The sequence below is a fragment of the Rhinoderma darwinii genome, chromosome 6, assembly GCF_050947455.1.
Source record: "Rhinoderma darwinii isolate aRhiDar2 chromosome 6, aRhiDar2.hap1, whole genome shotgun sequence".
Classification (NCBI taxonomy): Eukaryota; Metazoa; Chordata; class Amphibia; order Anura; family Rhinodermatidae; genus Rhinoderma; species Rhinoderma darwinii.
The window spans coordinates 35701492-35724829 of NC_134692.1; the positions used below are offsets into that span (position 1 = coordinate 35701492).

Consider the following 23338-nt stretch of genomic DNA (forward strand, 5'->3'; position numbering starts at 1 on the left):
CAGGATGCCCATTCAAATGATTGGTGACCATGTAATTCGTGGCCACATTGAGTCTTCTATAGTAGGAGACGCACTTCTAGCAGCTTTCCACTGTAGCAGGGGTTCATAAGCAGGGGACCCCTTTAATGAAGTTCATATTCCCTAATAGGGCATATCAAAGAGGTTGTCCGTTGGGGGGGGGGGGGAAGAAGAGTAATACTTTTTAAACTGTTCGATTCCTTGTACTCTCTAAGCGACGCCAGTATGTCTGGCGGCTGCATATCTCCACCCCTTATTAAAATAATCTTCTCGTTCAGTGAAGCAAAACATGCATGTATTTGGGGGGAGTCTGGGAATATAACTGTTGGCTGAATAATAATTAGGCCTACACCTATCCCATACAAATGCAAGCAAGTAAGGCTCTGTTCCCATTGCATTTCAGCCTACTAATACTCAGTCAAGTCACATTATTATGACCTCCAGCTAATATCCAGAGTAACCGCCGTATGCAGCACGGACAGTAGCTAGACTGGCCGGGAGTGACTCAACAAAGTGCTGGTAGGTTGTCTGGTATCTGGAGCCATGTTGACTGCAGAGCATCCCACATTTTCTGGAGGGTGCGTGGGGGAGAATCCAAAGAGCGAACAAGATGATCGAGGTGGTCCCACAGGTGCTCAATTGGGTTCAAGTCTGGCGAATTAGGGGGCCACGGAAGTACTTGGAAGTCTTGGTCGTGCTCTTCCAACCAGTGTCAGACATTACTAGCCGTGTGACATGTTGCGTTGTCTTACTGGAAGATTCCATCTGCCCCAGGGAAGACAAACAGCATGTAATGGTGCTGCAGGGAAATTGAACACTTACTACCAGTTTTAGCCACAGCTAATATTGTACGTGTGGTGTTTCTGTCATATTTTCTCTTTAGTTGTTCAGTGTTTTTAGTGATGACACTTTTTTGTTTATGCCTTTGTTTTACAGGTAAAGTTCCTTTTATCCATGTTGGGAATCAAGTTATATCTGAACTGGGACCAATAGTTCAATTTGTAAAAGCCAAGGTAAGAATTATAACAGAAGACACATACCTAACAAATCTACCAGTATTATTATAGTTATTTAAAGAACACTAAACCTTAAGTCTAGGTTATGTACATTTGGTGTGCAGAACGTTTGTTCAGTTATCATCCATTTCAGGCGGGCTGACTCTAGTGTTCCTCAATAGGATTACTAAAAGGAAGTGCAGATACTTTCTACGATAGGTCTAGTGGACCTTTAATAGCCGTAAACTGGTAATATGCCGCTTTTTCCATTCATTTCAGTAGGGTCGACCAATAATCTAAGGCCCTTTTCACATCATGTTCGTGATGTACGTTTAGCATCTGTCAGAAAAGCTCCCAGGGTACACCGTATACCACGTGGTATAAATTTTTAGATTTTTTTTTTTTAGCATGGAAGCCTACGGGTGACCATTGCTACTGTATGGCATATGTCACAGGCATCCGTTATGTATACGTCATAAGCTTTTCAATTCGCTTTTCCTGACGTATATGTTAAACGTATGCCATTATAGCCTATAGTTGACGGATGCCTAACAGTGGTATCTATCACCCATAGACTACTATGGCATCTATTTAACGTTTACATCATGAAAAGCTCATGATGTATACGTTAAACAGATGCCATAATACCCCATGGATGACGGAGGCCACTGTTAGACATAAATCCTAGCCTACGTTCAACGTATACGTTAGGAGCTTTTCCCGGTGTATACGTTAAATGTATGCCAAAAAACGTGATATGAATGGGGCCTTATGTGTATGGGGGCATGCATGTTTATTGGGGAGTTTAGGGAAGATAATTGTTGGCCAAACAAGCGTTCAACTGACTGCTGTATCGTGTGCATGGCCAGTTTAGCTTCGGACAATAATTGCAAATATACAGAATCTTTTGTTTACACTTTTAATGTGAAGTTTAACATTGGGGTAAATTAAGATTAAATTGGGTGACTGCTTTTTCAGCAATTCCCTACAATGTTGATATTGGACTCTCTCATTTTGCCAGCTGGCGGTAGCATTCCCTTTTGGTTTCTTGCAGGTGCTGTTTATGACCGCCTGTATATTTTAAATGTGCTGCGGACAGAGACGATCATGATTCCCACTGGCACACTCCACAGACTCTGAGTCCTTCGACAAAAAACAGGTTACCATAAACAGCACTTGTATTCTGGTGACGGTACCTGCAGGGTTATTACCAGCTCTAATAGGAACAATATATTTCAATAACAATCTTGGTATATTTCTAATAATGCGGTTCCCTAATATAACATTTTACGTGGCCTCAAACTGGAGCTCCCCTTTAAGAAATGGTACTGTGCTAGCTTGTGGAAGGAGCACGATTCGTAAGCAGTTATGTATTCGTTCTGTGTGTTACAGAATATGTTATTGATCCTGTTATTTGCATTGTTTAACTGGAATTGATAACTTGTAACTATATCCAGGTTTTTATTTCATCTTCTTGTTCTAGTTACCTGTGTAAGAAAAAAAAAATACACCACAACGTGCCCATATGTAAGATTTGGTTCTAACACTTGTTTTTCCCTACATAGGGCCATTCACTTAGTGACGGCTTAGATGAAGTCCAGAAGGCAGAAATGAAAGCATACATGGAACTTGTTAATAATATGCTTCTGACGGCAGAGGTACGGCATGTTACACCACGGTCTTGACTAGAACTGAGCTGTCAATGCGTAGTTTGCGCTTTTTTAATTCTACGGACATCAATTATTTTTGCTTTCTTAACACATTCTTAGTAAGCGTTCTGCAGCCCTGAATTTACAATGACCATGTGCAAAAAAAAAAAAGTATTCTAGCAAAAAGGTCACTGTTGCCCGTAGCAACTGATCAGATGCCAACTTTCATTTACCCACAGTGATCTGATTGGTTTCTCTAAAATTTTTACTGTTAGGAGATTTACACCACCCAATAAAAAAAAGTTAGTCGTTGATGGTCACACCAGTTTTTTTTTTTTTCTAGTCATATTCCCTAACCTTGGCGAGTTTACCTATAAATTATATCGGTGTGAGCCGCACACGTTTGTGCCTACCTATCCCCTCCTCTTCTCCCACTTGTGGCTGCTGCTTGGTTTTTGCTACACAACTGTGATACGGGTCCCCCGGTTTCCGGAAAGATGTGTCTCAAAGGTGGGGCCCTACCCCACCTGTCAAATCTTTATGACGTTGCCATAGGAAATTCCTTAAATGATTGTTGTTGGAATACGCCTTCAACTTGTTTTTTCAGGCGGGACTAGACAAATCTAGACCTAGGTAGTAGGGTTGCGCAATGCATCAAAATAGGGATACTATTTAGATGCTTTGCATCCGCAAATGGCTTACTACCGGGAATCCTGTATTTTGAAAGTTACATAGTTACATAGTTACATAGTTAGTACGGCTGAAAAAAGACACATGTCCATCAAGTTCAACCAAGGGAAGGGAAAAGGGAAGGAAACATTTCTACACATAGGAGCTAATATTTTTTTGTTCTAGGAAATTATCTAACCCTTTTTTAAAGCCATCTACTGTCCCTGCTGTGACCAGCTCCTGTGGTAGGCTATTCCATAGATTCACAGTTCTCACTGTAAAGAAGCCTTGTCACCTCTGCAGCTTGAACCTTTTTTTCTCCAGACGGAGGGAGTGCCCCCTTGTTTTTTGAGGGGGTTTTACAAGGAACAGGATTTCACCATATTTTTTGTATGTGCCATTAATATATTTATATAAGTTAATCATGTCCCCCCTTAGTCGTCTTTTTTCAAGGCTAAATAGGTTTAATTCTTTAAATCTTTCCTCATAACTTAAATTCTCCATGCCCCTAATTAGCTTCGTTGCTCTTCTTTGTATTTTTTCCAACTCCAAGGCATCCTTTCTATGAACTGGAGCCCAGAACTGAACTGCATATTCTAGATGAGGCCTCACTAATGCTTTGTAAAGTGGTAATATTACATCCCTGTCCCGCGAGTCCATGCCTCTTTTAATACACGACAATATCCTGCTGGCCTTTGAAGCAGCTGATTGACACTGCATGCTGTTATTGAGTTTATGATTTACAAGTACACCCAGATCCTTCTCAACAAGTGAATCCGCCAGTGTAGCTCCCCCTAGGACATATGATGCATGCAGGTTGTTGGTACCCAGATGCATAACTTTACATTTATCTACATTAAACTTCATCTGCCAAGTGGACGCCCAAACACTTAGTTTGTTTAAATCTGCCTGCAATTCATGAACATCTTCCATAGTCTGAACTATATTACATAGCTTGGTGTCATCTGCAAAAATAGAAATAGTGCTATTAATCCCATCTTCTATATCATTAATAAATAAGTTGAATAATAGTGGTCCCAGCACTGAACCCTGGGGTACACCACTTATTACCGGTGACCATTCAGAGAAGGAATCATTGACCACAACCCTCTGGATACGGTCCTTGAGCCAATTCTCAATCCAATTACAAACTATATTTTCTAAACCTATAGTCCTTAATTTACCCATTAGGCGTCTATGGGGGACAGTGTCAAATGCCTTTGCAAAGTCCAAAAACACTAAATCCACAGCGGCCCCTCTGTCTAGACTTCTGCTCACCTCTTCATAAAAGCAGATTAGGTTAGTTTGACAACTTCTGTCCTTAGTAAAACCGTGCTGGCTGTCACTTATAATGCTATTTATTGTCACATAATCCTGTATATAGTCCCTCAATAGCCCCTCAAACATTTTCCCCACGATGGATGTTAAGCTTACTGGTCTATAATTACCTGGGGAAGACCTAGAGCCCTTTTTGAAAATAGGCACCACATTTGCGCTGCGCCAGTCCCTTGGCACTATACCAGTCACTAGAGATTCTCTGAATATTATGAAAAGGGGGACAGAAATAACTGAACTAAGCTCTTTAAGAATTCTAGGGTGTAACCCATCTGGTCCCGGGGCCTTGTGCACATTTATTTTATTTAATTTAGCTTGGACCATCTCTACATTCATCCAATTCAGTATATCAACTGATATATTAACAGCACTGGCAGCGGCTACATCAGCTGCTCTTTCTTCAGTTGTATATACAGAGCTAAAGAACCCATTTAGTAACTCTGCCTTCTCTTGATCCCCTGTGATCAACTCCCCATTACCATTATCTAGGGGTCCTACATGTTCAGACCTTGGCTTTTTTGCATTTATATGCTTGAAGAATTTTTTGGGATTTGTTTTACTATCCTTGGCCACCTGCCTTTCACTTTGTATTTTTGCTGATTTTATTACATTTTTACAGATTTTATTAAGCTCTTTATATTTTACAAAGGCTACAGATGTACCCTCAGATTTGTATTTTTTAAATGCCCTTTTTTTGTCGTGTATTGCCCCTTTCACAGAAGGTGTAAGCCATGTGGGGTTTAATTTGAGTCGTTTATACTTGTTACCTATAGTAATAAATTTTGCACTATAATAACTCAAAGTAGATTTGAAAATCTCCCATTTATCATTTGTCCCATTATTTGACATTAGTTCTTCCCAGTCTATGTCCTGAATTGCCGCCCTCATCCTGGGGAAATTGGCTTTCTTAAAATTAAATGTTTTTGCCCTCCCAGCCTGCGTTGGTTTTTTACAGTATAGGTAAAATGTAACTATATTATGATCACTGTTACCGAGGTTTTCACGAACATTGACATTCCCAACAAGATCTGCATTATTAGAAATGACCAGATCCAACAGAGCTTCACCTCTAGTCGGGTCTTCCACAAACTGGCCCATAAAATTTTCCTGCAACAGGTTGAGGAAATGTCTCCCCTTTGCAGTTGAAGCTGAACCATGACACCAATTAATATCCCGGAAATTAAAATCTCCCATTATCACTACAGTACCCGCCAGTGCAGCCCGCTCCATCTGTTTATATAGCTGAACATCCATCTCCTCAGTTATATTGGGGGGTCTATAGATTACACCAAAAGTAATTTTTTCAGTGTTTACCTCCCTTTCTAGTTCCACCCACAAGGTTTCAACCTCCTCACAGTCTTCACCCACTATTGTCTCTTTCACACTCGCCTTCATATCATTTCTCACATACAGACATACACCACCACCTTTCTTATTTGCCCTGTCTTTCCAAAAAAGTGTAAAACCCTGTAGATTTACAGCCCAGTCATGTGAAGAGTCCAGCCATGTTTCAGCAACACCAACTATATCTATATTTTCTTCCAGTATCAAGGCCTCCAGCTCCCCCATTTTGCTTGCTAGACTTCTGGCATTTGTGAACATACACTTTAACTTGCCTGTCAGTTTTTCACTTTTATTATCAGAAATGTGATTTGACATTAATCGGGCCTTTTTATTTACACTGATGTTTTGTAACGAAAGGATCTCCTTATCTTGTTGTCTAGTCCTCTCCCCACATTCTGTTTCTCCCCCCACCAATATAGTCTGACCCCTCTCTAACCTGGCTACCCCTTTTTTTTCTACATTGACCTCCCTCCTCAGCCCTAGTTTAAATACTCCGCCACCCCAGCTAGAATTCTCTCCCCCAGCACAGCGGACCCCCTTCCATTTAGGTGCAAATCATCTGCAGAATACAGTTTGTACCCCAATGAAAAGTCAGCCCAGTGCTCTAGGAACCCAAATCCTTCTCCTCTACACCAAGACTTCAGCCATGCATTTAACTCCCTGAGCTCCCGCTGTCTTTCCTGTGATGCGCATGGCACAGGCAGTATTCCTGAGAATACTACTTTGGAGGTCCTTCCCTTCAGCTTGTAGCCTAGTTCTTTAAAATTATTCTGAAGGCTCCTCCACCTACCATTTATTCTGTCGTTGGTACCGACATGGACCACGACAGCTGGATCATCACCAGCCCCTCCCAGCAATTTGTCCACCCGTTCCACCACATGCTGAACCCTGGCACCAGGGAGACAGCAAACCATTCGGTTGAGGTGGTCTTGGCGACAAATTATTCTATCCGTCTTCCTGATTATAGAATCCCCTACGACTATCAATTGTCTTGGCTTACCTGCATTACCATCCCGCCGACTACTAGCTGGTCTGTTCTCCCGGCTGTTAGGGAGATCAGTATCCACTAGGGCTGCCATTTCTGAGACTGACACCCTCGCATCATCACCCAACTTGGCAATTTTTCCTGGAATGTCAGAAACCGGATCGGCCTTCCTTTTCTTTGACCCCTTTCTACTGCCCCTAACTACATTAACCCAGCTACTTACCTGATCCTGCTCACCCATGTCTTCACCCTCCAGTTGTAACCCACTAACTGCATGCTCCGTGAGCAGCAAGCTCAGCTCAAGATTGTCTATCCTCCTCAGTGTTGCATTCTGCTCCTCCAGATCTCTAATACGAGCTTCCAGGTGAACAACATGCTCACATCTGCCACAGAGATATTCACCCTGGAACTCCGGCTCCAGTCGTGCATACATATGGCAAACTGTGCACTGAAGAAAACCTCCAATCTTGCTATCCATTATCCAAGTTTCAAAAAAACAGCGAACAGGTGTTAATCAAAAAGAAAAAGAAGTAGAAGAGCACTTACTGGGGCTTTAACTCCTCTTTTCAACTCCGGTTTTTGAACTCCACTTGATCTACAAACCACTTGTTGTTTCAAGCCACAGAGCAGGCTCTACAGAGTACTGAGGCCTGATTTATAGCACCTGGTACCAGCTAACCCCTCCCCCTTACTCAGCTACTCAGGAAGGAAACTGCAAGGGAAAAATGGTTTTAAATAATAAGTAAGCTGTGCAATACAAGAATTTAGTCACGAATACTATAGAGAACATGGTACGCACACTGTGAAGCGCCCGCCATGTTCTCTGACTTCAGTGCCAGCGCTCATTAGTGAACATTGGCTGAGGAGAAAAAGAGAAACTTGATCCAGCGCTGGGTTTAAAAGGAAGTAATCCAACTTTATTCCAAATATATTAAAAAGTCCATATACAATGGGTTGGATGCTTCAGATAGCAGGCCTACACGGTTGGATCAAGTTGCTCTTTTTCTGCTTTGATCTTTAATGTGTGCTGCTACGAGGATCCGTGCGCTGTCCGGGCTCGGACATGGGATCGGTGGGCTGGAGGATTCCTCCCCCATTTTCTTCTGAGCATTGGCTGCATCACATTACGCTGATCACGCGTGCGCAACAGCTATGCCCACGCGATAAGGAGGGAGGCATTAACTGTAATACAAAGCCACAGCCTCAGAAATCTCTGATCTTGCTGTTATCCTCTTGAATGCAGCAATCAAAGCTGACCACGGCATTCAAAGGGAAGATGAGAAGGGAGACCCCCCCCTTTGATCGCAATGCAGGGAATCCCTGTGACTCGATTGAGGGACATACCATATATGGACGACTGCCCAGGGTCAATTAAAGGACCCCAGGACCGTCTGACTAGATTTCCTGCATACTTCGGGATGCCCTAACAACTACCTGTGTACTATCCGTACATAGGCTAATGTACTGGCAAATAGATGGCATATAGACATAAAATTGTTATTAAAAAAGAAAAATTAATTAAAAATAAGTAATGTTAAAAAAAATACGCAAATGCACTTTTTACAATAAACAAACCTTAAAATACAAGTCCTAATACATAAAATAATATACATGCTTTGTATCATCGCGACTGTAATAACCTGCGTAACCAATTTATAGCGTCATTTCCGAGGGTCCGTGTATGCTGTAAAAAAAAAAAAGAAAAACTGCTTCTCTTCTGCATTTTTTCCAAAATAAAAATTTATATAACTGAAACGATAATGTACCAAAAAATGGCACCTTCATAAAGTACAACTCGTCCCGCAAAAAACAAATTCTCATACAGCGTGGGATGCAAAGAGGGGAAAAAAAAATTGTTCTGTCCTCCGGGCCAGAATTGGCCCGGTCCCTAAGGGGTTAACCCCAATGTTGCCAGTATATGAGGGAAATTATGGGGGTCATTTATTAATGTGAGACACATGGTGATATGAATTTTGAACCTCCATGTGCATCACATTATTAGTCATTAACCCTATCATGTAACTCACACATTAACCCATTATGACTGGGATATAAAGAAGAAATGGAGACAGCACTACCAAATTTTCAAAGTGAAGATCCTTTTATTCCACGGTGCAACGTTTCAGCTCAATACGAGCCTTTCTCAAGCATGCTTGAGAGAGGCTCGTATTGAGCTGAAACGTTGCACCGTGGAATAAAAGGATCTTCACTTTGAAAATTTGGTAGTGCTGTCTCCATTTCTTCTTTATCTTGACTGAGGGGTCACTCGGACTGTGACCCAGGAGACGTGCACCCTCTTGAAAAATTTATCCTGTGCTGCTGATCTATACATATCTATGACTGGGATATACATGATGGGGTTAATTACTGTTAATATGAGGCACTTGGAGGTTCAAAATTCATCACACCATGTGCCTCACATCAGAAAATGAAAGGGCTTTATATTTTTGTGGGGTTTTTTTTGTTTGCAAAGTAACGTTTTGCTATTGAGAATACCAATACTACATGAAGTATCGCCATCAAAGTGAAAGTTCTGGTATTGTAACAACCCTACTAGGTAGCCAGTATGGCTAGAAATGTGCTACTGCTATTAATGTAATTGGAAAATTCTTATTATTCGGCCAACAAAAAAAGTCCATTTGCATTATTGCAATTCTGAATTAACCCCTACCTGCCGCCAATCTGGTTTCAACTGCATTTTTATTAAAGATTTTCCAAAATGTATACAGAACAATAGATCAGAAGTTCAAATGACACAAAAGTGGGAGACAAGTAGTATTGATGTAAGTCCCATACGGGAGGTAAGACTAGACAGGACAAAAACGGGGGGGGGGGGGGAAACAATAGGAAAAAGGGAAACAATAGGAAAAAGAGGGGAACTCAAGGGAAGGATTGGGAGTCTAAGGTTTATCCAGAGGACAGAGTAATCCAGTAGGAGTCCCATGGGTCCCAAATTAATCCGAAACGGTCTAAGGAATTTTCGAGCAAAGCAGTCCTAAATTCCATATTTTGAATTTCTCTAATTCTACCCAGCAAGTCCGTGTCTGCGGGGGGTGAGGTCTGTTTCCGTTTCCACGCAATCAGGGTTTTAGCCGAATCGGGGGGAAAAAAAAGACTTGTTTTTTTTCACTTTTTTTTCTATTTTCGACCCTATATAAAACACAACAATTAAGATACTGGCATTGTTTTGGAACCACATCAAAGACCCACCAGTGCTACAAAAAAGAGAAAAAAAATATTTAGCTAAAGTAGAAAACAAAACAAAAATATTCACTTTTGGAATGTTTAATTTTAATTTTGCATTCAGGCATCTAAAGACCTTGGTCCTGAAAGAGTTAATAAAAACATTTGATGGTTACCAAGATTATCCGTATATTAGACACATTTTGTAAGTTATATTGGAGTAGAATCGAGAGTGCATTGTGTTGTCATCTCTTTCTCCATCTGTTCAGGGACAGCGCACTGTGTACCGATCAATAGACAATATGCATATGACATACTCCTGGCTGTATACGCATGGGCCTTTGTGTGTGTGTGTATATATCACACTGTAGAATGTAATTTCTATGTTACAGTCTCCGCTTCCTTCCTTATGTTTGTATACTTGCTGTAATTGTCTGATGCCACCCCCTGCTGTGCTTCAGATTAGTATGATTCATAAAACGAACAGTTCTCCGATTCTGAAGCACATCATAGTCCACGCATGAAGCAATTCCACACGTTGTCCTAACTCTGCTGGAAATGACTAAACACTCATCCTCTACATCTCACCCAACTATCAGAGCTGAAAACATGCCCCCCGCAGGAGAACATTAACACAATCCAAGATGCAATGCAATATAATCTGTAACATTTGATTTAGGTGCAGTGGGAAGCAATTTGTTATCATATCCATCTAGTATTATTAATGTCATAATTATTATTTACCATCATCATATTCCATGTCACTTCAATGTGGTGGTAGATTTCAAATTGCTCACTCAGTTCTCTTGCCACAGTAGCGGACTCATACACGCAGCAAAATAGGGCATTACGTGGGCCAAACCAATTATCAGTAGAATTCTGCCTATTAAAGGGAACCTGTTACGTTGAGCGTTCTGTCCCATCTGCAGGCGTCATGTTATAGAGCACGAGGAGCTGAGCAGATTCATATATAGATTTGAGGGAATAGATTCATGATGGCCTGTAATTTATTTATTTAAATTCCTGCTCACTGGGCTAAAGAGTCCAGTGGGCGGTCCTAATTGATACAGGGAAGGCTGTCAATCATTGGTTGAGGTTGCCCTCTAGACTCTTTAGCCCACAGTGAGGAGCGATTTTAAATGAATAAATTAAATTTTCTCTAAAAGTAAAACAAAAAAATTATATATATTGTTTTAAATATATATAAATTAGGGTTTTTGTCTTGAGCACAATGATTTCTATCTATCTATCTATCTATCTATCTATCTATCTATCTATCTATCTATCTATCTATCTATCTATCTATCTATCTATCTATCTATCTATCTATCTATCATCCAATAGTCTGATAGTTCCAATAGTACAGCAGTTGTTTATTTCTCCAGAATGTTGATAATTCAGGTTAAGCCGCGTTCACATCTGCGTTCGGCTTTCCGTTGTTCTGTTCCGTCAGATGAGCAGAAAAGACTGAAACACCGGTCCTGTTGCACGACGGACATTACCGGGGGCCAACGGATCCCATAGACCTTTTAATTAGTTCTGTCGGGGTGTCCGTGGTTTTACCAGAAACAATAGCACAGGATGCTGCGCTATTCTTTCCAATATTCTCAGCCGGATCTGCGACGGAGCCTCTAATGCTCCGTCGCAGTTAGGACCTGCGCTTATGCGTCAGACTTCCGGAGCGATATATTGTAAGTGCCCTCATTGCAAAAACACAGAGGTTGCTATAGAGTGAATCCTTCATCTCTGGTCCCGCTGAAAGACTTTGGCGTTCAAAATGTCGCTCACCTTGCCTGCTCTAAAGAACTCAACTCATCTGGTGAACAAGATCCATTCTCCAGAAAGGCCGGACCATTGGGCAATTTTCTGGTATTCTGGCTTTAGGACTATTTATAGCCAAAGCTCCATTACCTGCTATTTCTGACTATTACTTTGTGGGAACTTATGCCGTCATTTTATTATGAAACTTTATATAATTGTACATAGAAAGTGCGGATCTTCTAAGAGACACTGAGCAAACACGCGCGCGCACACATGTATTATGTATGTGTAGTGGTTTCTTTAATTGGTTAGTATTTGGAAGACAAAGAAAACCCCCTTTACATGTAAATGCAGATGCCCCCTCTTGGTTTGTTTTTTTTATACGTTATCTTTTTTGATATCCTTTATTTGCTTGCAGTTGTATATTCAGTGGTGTGATGAAGCTACACTAGAGGAGGTGAGTGACTCTGAAGCATTTATCTTGGTTAAATTTTAATGAGAAAACACTTTTGCTCACAATTGTCGGTCCCTTCTCATAAATGAAACATTGAGGTTTTATACCATTAGTTGATACAATGTATTTTTTTCTGCTGGCACATACATTTTGCAATGCATCTGGCAAATTTTAATATAGCTGTTCGCTATTTTCTATATATTTATAAGAAGTAATGTTTAAAGAGAGATTTCCCGCTGCGAGCCGTGCATATTCTATAGGAAAATATTTGCTTTCAGAAATACAGACCATACTGTAGAAGTGTTTTTATCTTAAAATCATCTGTCTTTATGGGATCTCCCTCCTACTCAGATAACGCAGCCTCGGTACAGCTCGCCGTACTCATGGCCCCTCAACATTATTTTAGTTATGCAAAAGAAATGGGAAATTAAGAGAAAAATGAAAGCTATTGGCTGGGCTGGAAAGAACCTGGAGCAGGTCAGTATGTCTATATATTGTAGTGAAACCGTATTTATTGTCTTGTCACCTCTAGAGCGAATTTTACATGTATGAAAAAAGATATTAATGTCATGGAGTCACTCCTTTACATTGTAATTTCAGTACCGCTCCTATGGCTGATGGGCCGCAAGGAATCTGTTGGGAATCTTGATCTATTACGAAGTTGTTGCAACTCATTAAAAAGGGCCCGTCGGATCTCTTGATGTTTGTTTTAGTAAATAATTGTATTTCCCATGAAATAACAATTCTGGGGCATCTTTTTTTAGAACTATATTGTGCCGTTCCTCTGATATTCCTCCTAGAAATGTAAAAAAAAAATTGACTACTGGGTGTTACCAGTTGGGGGTGTGTCCCTTCACAGACTGACAATGTCCGATCAGTGCTCACAGGGTGAGACTGTGTAGACACACTCCTTTGACAATGGTAACACCCAGTTGTCCATTTATTCATACATTTCTAGGAGGAATAACAGATGACATAATATAGAGTACTAAGAAAATACTTTCCAGAATTTGTTATTTTATGGGGAATACAAGTACTTACTAAAATTGACAGGAGAGGTGACCGGTCCTCTTTAATTAATGGAGCAATTCCATTAATAATAGTATACTAAGCAATTGTTATCACATGTACAGTTTGAAGGTGAAACTTACAATTAAATGGGTTGCTCAGGGAAGACTACCACTTTTCTCAATAGAAGCCAGCCCGGTAATCAGCTGATCACCATGGGTCCGACTCCTGAAGCCGCGTGAGGCCATACATTTCGCCTTCAGTGGCCACTGCAGGGGAAATGCGGTATTACATGCCAAGCATTCTTTATAAGCCGCTCTCCACTATTGCTTATAGAGGGGATCCTAAGCAGAAACCTACCTCTATGATTCCATATCCGCTAACAGGATGTATAGAAAGGGGTTGTCCTCATGAAGTAACTCCTTTACATTTTTAAACTCAACGCTCTATCTATTTTAATCTAATGCCCATTTTATACTCTGGCCTGTACACATCCTCTAAGTGTAATGGATATGGTGTTTACTAGTCCTCACAGAAACTGGTCACACATTGTTAGGGCAGTAAATCTATGGGATTTGGGCTGTACATCGGGAGAAATTGAGCTTTTCAGATCTTAGTTTCTTTCTGTTGAGTCTGAGTTTTGAAGGCTTCTCAAATATTTAACAGCTGTGTGATAGGAAATGAGAAAACATCACCCAGGCAATTCCTGCCAAGTGTAGACAGTTGTACTGAGGTATCAAGGTTAGATAGCGATCAATATCAGGAAGGTATTACTCGCGTATATACAGGATTCCTGAATTGCCCCATCCCTACATACTAGTCCTTCTCAATGAATTAGAATATCATCAAAAAGTTAATTTGTTTCAGTAATTAAATTAAAAAAAGTGGCTCTCATATATTCTATAGATTCATTACACACACAATGATCTATTTCCAGCATTTTTTTTCTATTAATGTTGATGATTATGGCTAGCAGTTAATGAAAACCCCAAATTTAGTGTCTCAGAAAATTAGAATATGATAAAAGCCCAATTTCAAAAATGATTTTTAATACCGAAACGGCCTACTGAAAAGTATGTACAGTATGTGCCTTCAATACTTGCATGAATTACTGCATCAATGCAGCGTGGCATGGAGGTGATCAGCCTGTGGCACTGCTGAGGTGTTATGGGTGCGGCGTGGCATGGAGGCGATCAGCCTGTGGCACTGCTGAGGTATTATGTAAGCCCAGGTTGCTTTGATAGCGGCCTTCAGCTCGTCTGCATTGTTGGGTCTGGTGTCTCCTCTTCCTCTTGACAATACCCTATAGATTCTCTATGGGGTTTAGGTCAGGCGAGTTTGCTGGCCAATCAAGCTCAGTGATACTGTGGTTATTACACCAGGTATTGGTACTTTTGGCAGTGTATGGTAGGTGCCAAGTCCTGCTGGAAAATGAAATCAGCATCTCCATAAAGCTTGTGAGCAGAGGGAAGCATGGAGTGCTCGAAAATTTGCTGGTAGACGCTGCGCTGACTCTGGATTTGATATAACACAGTGGACCAACACCAGCAGATGACACGGCCCCCCCCCCCCCCAAACCATCACTGACTGTGGAAACTTCACACTGGACCACAAGCAACTTGGATTGATGACTCCCCACTCCTCCTCCAGACTCCTCCTCCAGACTCTGAGACTTTGATTTCCAAATGAAATGCAAAATTTACTTTCACCTGAAAACAGGACTTTGGACCATTGACCAACATTGTTGGTCCACTGTGTTATATCAAGTCCAGAGTCAGCGCTGCGTCTACCAGGAGATTTTCGAGCACTTCATGCTTCCCTCTGCTGACAAGCTTTATGGAGATGCTGATTTCATTTTCCAGCAGGACTTGGCACCTGCTCACACTGCCAAAAGTACCAATACCTGGTGTAATTACCACAGTATCACTGCACTTGATTGGCCAGCAAACTCACCTGACCTAAACCCTATAGAAACTCTATGGGGTATTGTCAAGGGGAACATGGGAGACACCAGACCCAACAATGCAGACGAGCTGAAGGCCGCTACCAAAGCAACCTGGTCTTCCATAACACCTCAGCAGTGCCACAGGCTGATCACCTCCATGCCACGCCGCATTGATGCAGTAATTCATGCAAAAGGAGCCCCCACCAAGTATTGAAGGCAGATACTGTACATACTTTTCAGTAGGCCAACATTTCGGTATTAAAAATCATTTTTGAAATTGGGCTTATATAATATTCTAATTTTCTGAGAGACTAAATTTTGGGTTTTCATTAAGTGTTGCCATAATCATCAACAAGAAAAAAATGCTGGAAATAGATCACTCTGTGTGTAATGAATCTATACAATATGAGTTTCACTTTTTGAATTGAATTACTGAAATTAACTTTTTGATATTCTAATTCATTGAGAAGGACTAGTAGTCTAAACGTTTATCTCTCATTATCATTTCTGCTGGACCTCCACTGTTTGGTTTGTTTTCACAAAATTGTTATAAGAATCCAATATTTCAGATAGATGAAGAAAATCTCATGTATAAAACCTAGTTCTGTAAAAAGTGACTCACTTACCCATAAGCAACCAATCTGATTTTAGCTTTCATTTTTTCAGGGTATGTTAGAAAATGTTACAAGTGATCTGATTGGTTGTTGTTGGAAACCGCTTCGTTTTTTTGTCTGCACTTAGCTTTTAGATCAGGCTGTGTGTCCCGTCCCCCCCCCCCCCACCCCATTATCGCTCCTGTTTCAATAACTATTATGAACTTTCTAGAATTTTTTGGTATTGGAGTTATGCAAAATGTCAGCAGAATACAGGCTGCTGGTCATGGCAGCCTACAGTCTCCCTATGGAGCAGCAGATATATTTATCATAACTGGTAGGAAGAAAATGTGGTGTAGTTGTCCACAGCAACCAGTCGGGCTTCTCCTTTCATTTTTGAAAGTGCCTCTGCAAAATGAAAGGTGGAATCTGATTGGTTGCTAAGGGAGACTACTTTACTTTTTGCCTTTACTAGTTTTGATAAATTTCCCTAAAGTGTCTGCTGACAAGCTGCAGGGATTCTGTAGGTAATTTGATTTTCTAGAAGCTTCCCCCACCCTTTTATTACACTTTTGTCCGTAAGGGGTGCAATGTACATTTATTAGCAATTTATATGTAAGAATTTTTGTAAGATAATAAATGGGGCTATGTTTATAACTATGGAACCTACTCTTGAAGACCTGAAATACTGGATCCCTATCTGAAGACAAAACAAACTGTATCCGGATAACAAATAAGGCTTTATGTATATGGCTGTATCACAGCTCCATGTGGAAGCCATATATTTACAGTCAAAAAGGGTTTCGTTTGTCAGGGAAAAGATCCCATATTCGGAGCGAAGTATACAGCTCCCACGCAGAGCTCTGATCGTTATCTGAATAAAGCTTTTATTGAATGCAGGCAACTATTGATTACTAAGATTTTACATTCTATTGTTTTGTAACATTAATGTAGTCACCCAGTTTAGGCCTTATTTCTTCATCATAGTTCTAGGGTCTATGAAGATGTTCCTTGTGTTTTCTCAGGTCTATGAAGATTTTGATCAATGCTGCCAGGCCCTTTCACAAAGACTAGGAACCCAGCCCTATTTCTTCAATAAGCAGTAAGTATTTTTTTTGTATGGCTAAGCCTAAGTTCACACTACCATTACTATCCGTTTACCTCTCTTCTATCAGAGGAAGAGAGGATCGATACATTAAACGGAAAGCAACGGTTCTGTTAGAATTACCATTTCATTTCAATGGTAATTCTTTTCTATCAGTTGCTTTCCGTTTGTCTCCTTTCGCTAGGTTTCTGTTTTTTTGAACGGAAACAAAAGTTCTGCAGACTGCACTTTTGTTTCTGTTCAAAAAAACGGAAACCTAGCGAACGGAGACAAACGGAAAGCAACTGATAGATAAGAATTACCATTGAAATGAAATGGTAATTCTAACAGAACCGTTGCTTTCCGTTTAATGTATCGATCCTCTCTTCCTCTGACGGTAGAGGGGTAAATTGATAGTAATGCCAGTGTGAAAGAAGCCGAAAATAACATTCCTGTAGTCCAACATAAATAATAGTCTTCACTATATTAATAATGCACAGCCATGATTTTTTGGGGGGTTTTTAGGTTGCACAAGCTTTTTTTTTTTTTTTTTAAATACATACCTTCTGTGGGAACCCGAACCCTAACCCTACAGCTGGCCATAGACATTAGATTGTAGTGGCCAGCCCTCTAGTGTATGTGGATGATGCTAGATGCTACCATCATGTATGAGATTTAAAAAACTGAGATCTGACAAGACAGATTTTTCTGTGATTCTTTTGTTTCCTTCATTTTCAATAGCATGTGTTAAGAAATGTGAAATAATAAAACTTAGGGACAAATGTATACAGATGGTCACTAGCCTTAAACAGACACAGTTTAAAGGGGTTGTCGAGTTTAGAAACCAGTTTTCAAATACCTTATCGGGGAATTCTAAGTTAAAGGGGTATTTCTATCTTAGACATTTATGGTATATCCACAGGATATCCACAGTCGGGTAACCCCATTTCTCAAGCACTTGTCCTTTCTCAAAGACAGAAATGTCTAAAATGGGACAGAGGTGGATCCAATGTGCAGGACTCCTCTATTAGACAGAGAGACTACAAAGAGTCTGCAATTCCTGGCAAGTCTGTGTAATGCTTCATTTCCCCTTCGGTGGAGCTGCAGGGGAATTGTACCCTTGTCTTGTTCCCCCAAAGCTGATCGCTGGAGGTCTCTGCAGCGGAATACCCTATGATCAGCTCATCATCAGTAGACACTTCTAACAAATTAGGATTGTCCAAAGCAGGCAACCCCTATAATCTAGAAATTGAGGTTAATACAAATAAATTCACTCTACTACTATTTTCTCTGTTAGTGTGTTGTATATACGTGCAAGTTTTTTGCAGTTCTAAATATTTGTGCATGCCATAAGTTGTATCCTTGCAAAGTCCACCAGTGGCTCAAATAATGTCAGATGTTAAACAACATGTAAGCTGCCATCAGACTAGAATGAGACTGTTCATATTAGACCATTGCAATACATCAGGATGACTCCGACTTTAGCTGTGTTATGCAGTGCTGGCCATATGGAAGCAATTCAACTCTAAACTCATCAGGAGGGAATTATTCCCTTGGTATTCATTCCATTGATTATTTTAGCACAAAGTTAGAATGTAAGTTTTATTATTATCTAAATTTTTACAAGAATTTAAAGAACGAATATCATCATGTATTATGTTTAAATTGCAGCTAAATGTTTGACAGACTTCTGACATGTCATAGTGACATGTCAGAAGTTTGTATTGGTGGGGATCCGAGCACTGAGACCTCCACCAATCGCTAGAACGAAGCAGCTGAAGCGCTCGTGTGAGCTCTCAGCTGCTTCGTGTCAGTTCGGCCTTTTCTGGAAATAAATGTATCAGTGTACGGACTCAATAGAAAGTCTATGAGCCTGTACTCCCATACGTCGGCTTTCCGGAAAAAGCCGAACAGACACGATGCGGCTGAGCGCTCACACGAGTTCTTCAGCTGCTTCGTTCTAGCTATTGGTGGGGGTCTCCGTGCTCGGACCCCCACCAATCCAAACTTCTGACATGTTACTATGACATGTCAGAAGTTTGTCAAACGTTTAGCTACACTTTAAAGAAGACTAGAATGACGACGGAGCAGGCCGGTTTTGTTCCGTAAAGGGGCAGCAAGTGACTTGTGTAAACTTCATAAGCGGAAGATTTCCCCTGATTCCATCCCTCAGTCATTGTAACATCACAGAGGGAAAATAATAAAAACATTCTAGAGAGTAAAGATCAAAAATTGCGCAAATCTGAAAAATCACCAAATGTTCAAAAGAGGATGTAAACCGGCATCCGATTGGTTACAATGACTATTACCTTGAATTTTGCTCCTTCTAAGGTAATGTGAATGTGTGACACATGATCACATATTTACAGAACATTTACCCCCAAAATAATTCACAAAAAATCACCTGTAAATATTAGTAATTGGGCCGTCCGCGCCTATCTAACCATTTAGTAGTTATGTCTGTTTCTGGTAATGTTGGGTGACAACCAATATAACTACCCTCACAGGGGTTGTCAACTTGCTTTTTACGACTCCTAAAAGGCAAATTTGTATTTATGTAGTTAGAAATTCTTCATTCCCTTATGATTACATACCTAGGCAGTTTTGCATTATGGAAACTTAGATAGTTGAGTGGCAATCTATGTGGCAGCCATAATGGCGATCACAGGCAACCCCTTTAAATATGGGTTGACAATCATCTGATCTCAAGACAATATGACATCCCATGACAGCTGATTTTGCCAGTGGAAGTTACCATCACCATAATTACATGACGGAAACACTATGACTTTCAGATGAATGTCCGTCCTTGTAATACGTGAATGGCTCAAGACCACCTGAGTGAGAGCCGCTGCTTGTCAGCGTCTCTTTGCACTGGCTCATATATTACCTCCCACCGAGGTGTCCATACACCCTAATAGGGCACATAAACAGGTCTTATCCTGATGGGACAACCCTAATAATGTCACCCAGGTTTCTCAGACTTCTGAAAGGATAATCTACCTAGTTATGTAGTTCTACATTTCAGACTCTCACACTGTCGCATAACTGGGCACGAAACTATAAAGCTAGACGTCAATCCCTGTAGGAGCTGTAAAGACAGCCATATTGGTTTCCCGGAAACAAAAAGTTGTCTCAAAATTTTTTTAACAACATGGCCAAAGAGGATTTGTATTTACTGGTGATTTTTTTAATGTTTATTATTAAAGTGGAAAACATCCTTTAATGTCTTGTTCTACTAGTGTAGAGAGTATGGGTTACCTGAACCTATCCATGACGTCCTGACATCTGCATGGGTGACAAGGTCACAACATTCACGGCTGTCAAGTGGAAGTGGCGCCTTTCACAGAAACACTTCTCTTTGATTTTGCTGTGATGTGTATTACCATTTGTTTAGACATTTACACAACAGAAATGGATCTCACTGCCACCACCATGTAGTTCCTATTCTCACTTAGTAGGCATTTGAGACAAATGAAAAGAGCAGAAGAGCTGTCTGTAAGTGTTTGAAGTGCACTACTCTTTTCTTATGCACCAGAACTGTAGGGGACATTGCAAAAGGACAGGCAATTCATGTAGTTTGTCCCACCGGCTCAAGGGGTGAGAAACAGTTGTCACTTGTCACAGTACTGGTCAGGCTTAGGGCACGGAGCTGAAACTCTGAACCACTGTTAACTTGTGTGGAGCGATATTCCATGCGCACCCTTTTCATTACTATTTGGCAAGCGTTCTGTGTGTGTGTGTGTGTGTGTGTGTGTGTGTGTGTGTGTGTATATATATATATATATATATATATATAGCTGTGAATGGTTTACATGATAACCATGTGTCGTCTGCACTGAATGCTGACATATTTACTGAAAGCACATTTATCATCCGGCCCGTGATATCTTACTTGGGCTACTGAATCACGTGAGAGCTTTTTGACTAATTCCAAAAGACCCCTTGATCAGGTATCGGGTACAGAGACCTTTCCATTATGCTTTTAATGATACATATCTTGTTGACAAACTAGACTAAAATACTATGTCTTCTGGGGGGCGGAGCTGTGACAACCTCTCATGCATTTTCTTAAAATAGAGGGCAGTTGTCACTATAATAAATAGATTCCTGTGTTCAGATGTAAAAAGGCACGGAGGTAAACCAAAGGTAAAATCTCATAAAGTGATGGAGATACAATTTAGACTTTTTAAAGGGACCTATGCATAGTGAATGTCGTGTTAGGGAGCTGTGAATATTTTCTGCCTATAATCCCAAGCAAATACAAGAAGTGCCTTATGTCTCATTATGATTATTTCTATTGTAACTTTTATATAGTTTGTTGTATAGCATCATGAATATTCTAGCACTGCAAAAAAAATAAAAATGGATTAATGGATTCGGGTGTGATAAACATAGTATCTCCATTTTTAAGTCCTCGGTTGGGTAATGGGCTTATGTTTTACAGACCTACCCTGTGTCATCAAAGGAGTTAATATGGAAGGAAAAATTAGCAGAATTTATTTTACATGTTTTGCCCTCATTAGGAGAAATCACAGATGGTTTCGACTTGAACACTGCACTGATCTGTTTCTTGTCCAATTCTTGTAGACCCACTGAGCTGGATGCTCTGGTATTCGGACATCTGTTCACAATCCTCACCACTCAGCTGACTAATGATGAACTCCGCGAAAAAGTGAAAAACTACAGCAACCTCATTGCTTTTTGTCGAAGAATCGAACAGAACTATTTTGAAGATCACGACAGAGACAGTTCTGCCAGCTCATCTTTAAGATTATCCAAAGGCCCCACACTGCCCTAGCATTTCCATATCATACATTTTTGGAAAACATGTGACGAGAATTGGCAGAAAGAATCTGCCATATACAGTACATACAATAGATAACCCTTTGCATTGCACACAAAAAAAAAAGAATTCATAAAACTCTACTGTATCTGCATTCTAATAAATCTAAAACAAATGCAAGAAGACTACACTTGCTTCTTTTTGATCTTACTCCAAGCCCCTGACCAAGACCTTTACAGATGTAGCAAATCGTGGCTTTAGATCCTGACAGGGGAAGAACAAAGGAGATGTCATTTGCATTAGACACCGGGGATTATAGTGTTACTTACATGAGGCAGCAAGACTTGGTAGAACTACTGTTTTCAGGGTTTAACAAGCAAGCACTCCGAAAATCTGTGTGTTTACAAGGTGATTAGCCCCTGTAACAGATTAGCATTCTAAAGATGGAAGTGTAGCGTTAATCTGGTTAAGTAAAAAAACAACTTTTGGGCTCTTTAACACGGTCATATCCGAGTTCTGTAATCCCTTCTGTTTTATTTGACAAAAATGCTACAAATTTTAGTCAGAGGAAGTAGGATGGTAGAAACTATTGAGAAAAGGTCCTTCTCTTAGGATCGGATTTGATCCTAACGGAACTCTAATAACCCAAAAGTTATTTTTATCATCCTCATAACCAAAAACTACAGGGAAGAAAACAACATTGCTCTTGCTCCATGTTTTTTTTTTACATTTTATTTTAGAGTTTTAAACAACCATATGCCCTCGAGACATCATGGTGGAGGGGTCCCCTCTCAGGACTCCCTATCTATGAGCCGAAGCAAAGAGCGACTCTTGCTCTGGCAGGCTCTTCTTGGTCCGTCCATATATTACATGGTCGGCCATTTATTTCTTATGCAACGACTGATATGGGTGGCCAAATGTGGCTTCTAACAATCCTGACCGGGCCAGCTTCTACTTACAGTCTTTGTTAATCCCAAATTATGTTTAGAATAACTATTTTTACTATTGGAGCCCAATCCTTATCTTTGCTTCAAAACAAAACCATTTGGTGTAGATCTGGATGGGCCATAGGAGTGCAGTAATAAACGTGTTCCATTATAAAACTCTAGCAGCAAAATATACTACTGTACTCCGTTCATTGTTGGATATAACCCTGTGGATATCGACTTACATTCCTCCTGTCTTAAAGTAAGCAAAGGTCGGTTGTTGGAAGCATGGCCGTGTCACACAGGTCATACATAGTTTACCTTTTGACCTAGGATGTGATTACCTTATCAGCAAACAACATTGACTTCTCATTTGTCAATTTATAAGCAGTAAAATAAGGTGTTAGATCAACGGATTAACCAGACACTCAGAATCAACTTAAAATGTTATCTGTTCATATCGGTATAGTGTGAACTCAATAAACATAGCCTAAGGTATACAGACCCAGCCTGTGATATGGGCACATTGCCTTTTGAAGTTGTCAGTATAACATGGGCCAATTATCGGGCAAATGCTCGTTCATCAGCTGATTATATAGTTTA

The 23338-nt window shown here is 40.4% G+C and overlaps 1 protein-coding gene across 2 annotated transcripts in view; it reads left to right on the forward strand.

Moving 5' to 3' along the window:
* Positions 1-21997, forward strand: part of MTX2 (metaxin 2) — a 71624-nt gene extending 49627 nt beyond the window's left edge. For both annotated transcript variants that reach the window (XM_075831146.1, XM_075831147.1), the window contains 6 exons: positions 955-1031; positions 2579-2671; positions 12358-12396; positions 12745-12870; positions 16965-17041; positions 21614-21997. In XM_075831146.1, the coding sequence (XP_075687261.1) occupies positions 955-1031; positions 2579-2671; positions 12358-12396; positions 12745-12870; positions 16965-17041; positions 21614-21824 (623 nt within the window). In that variant the 3' untranslated portion in view covers positions 21825-21997. The remainder of the gene's footprint in view (positions 1-954; positions 1032-2578; positions 2672-12357; positions 12397-12744; positions 12871-16964; positions 17042-21613) is intronic.
* The last annotated feature ends 1341 nt before the right edge of the window (positions 21998-23338 follow it).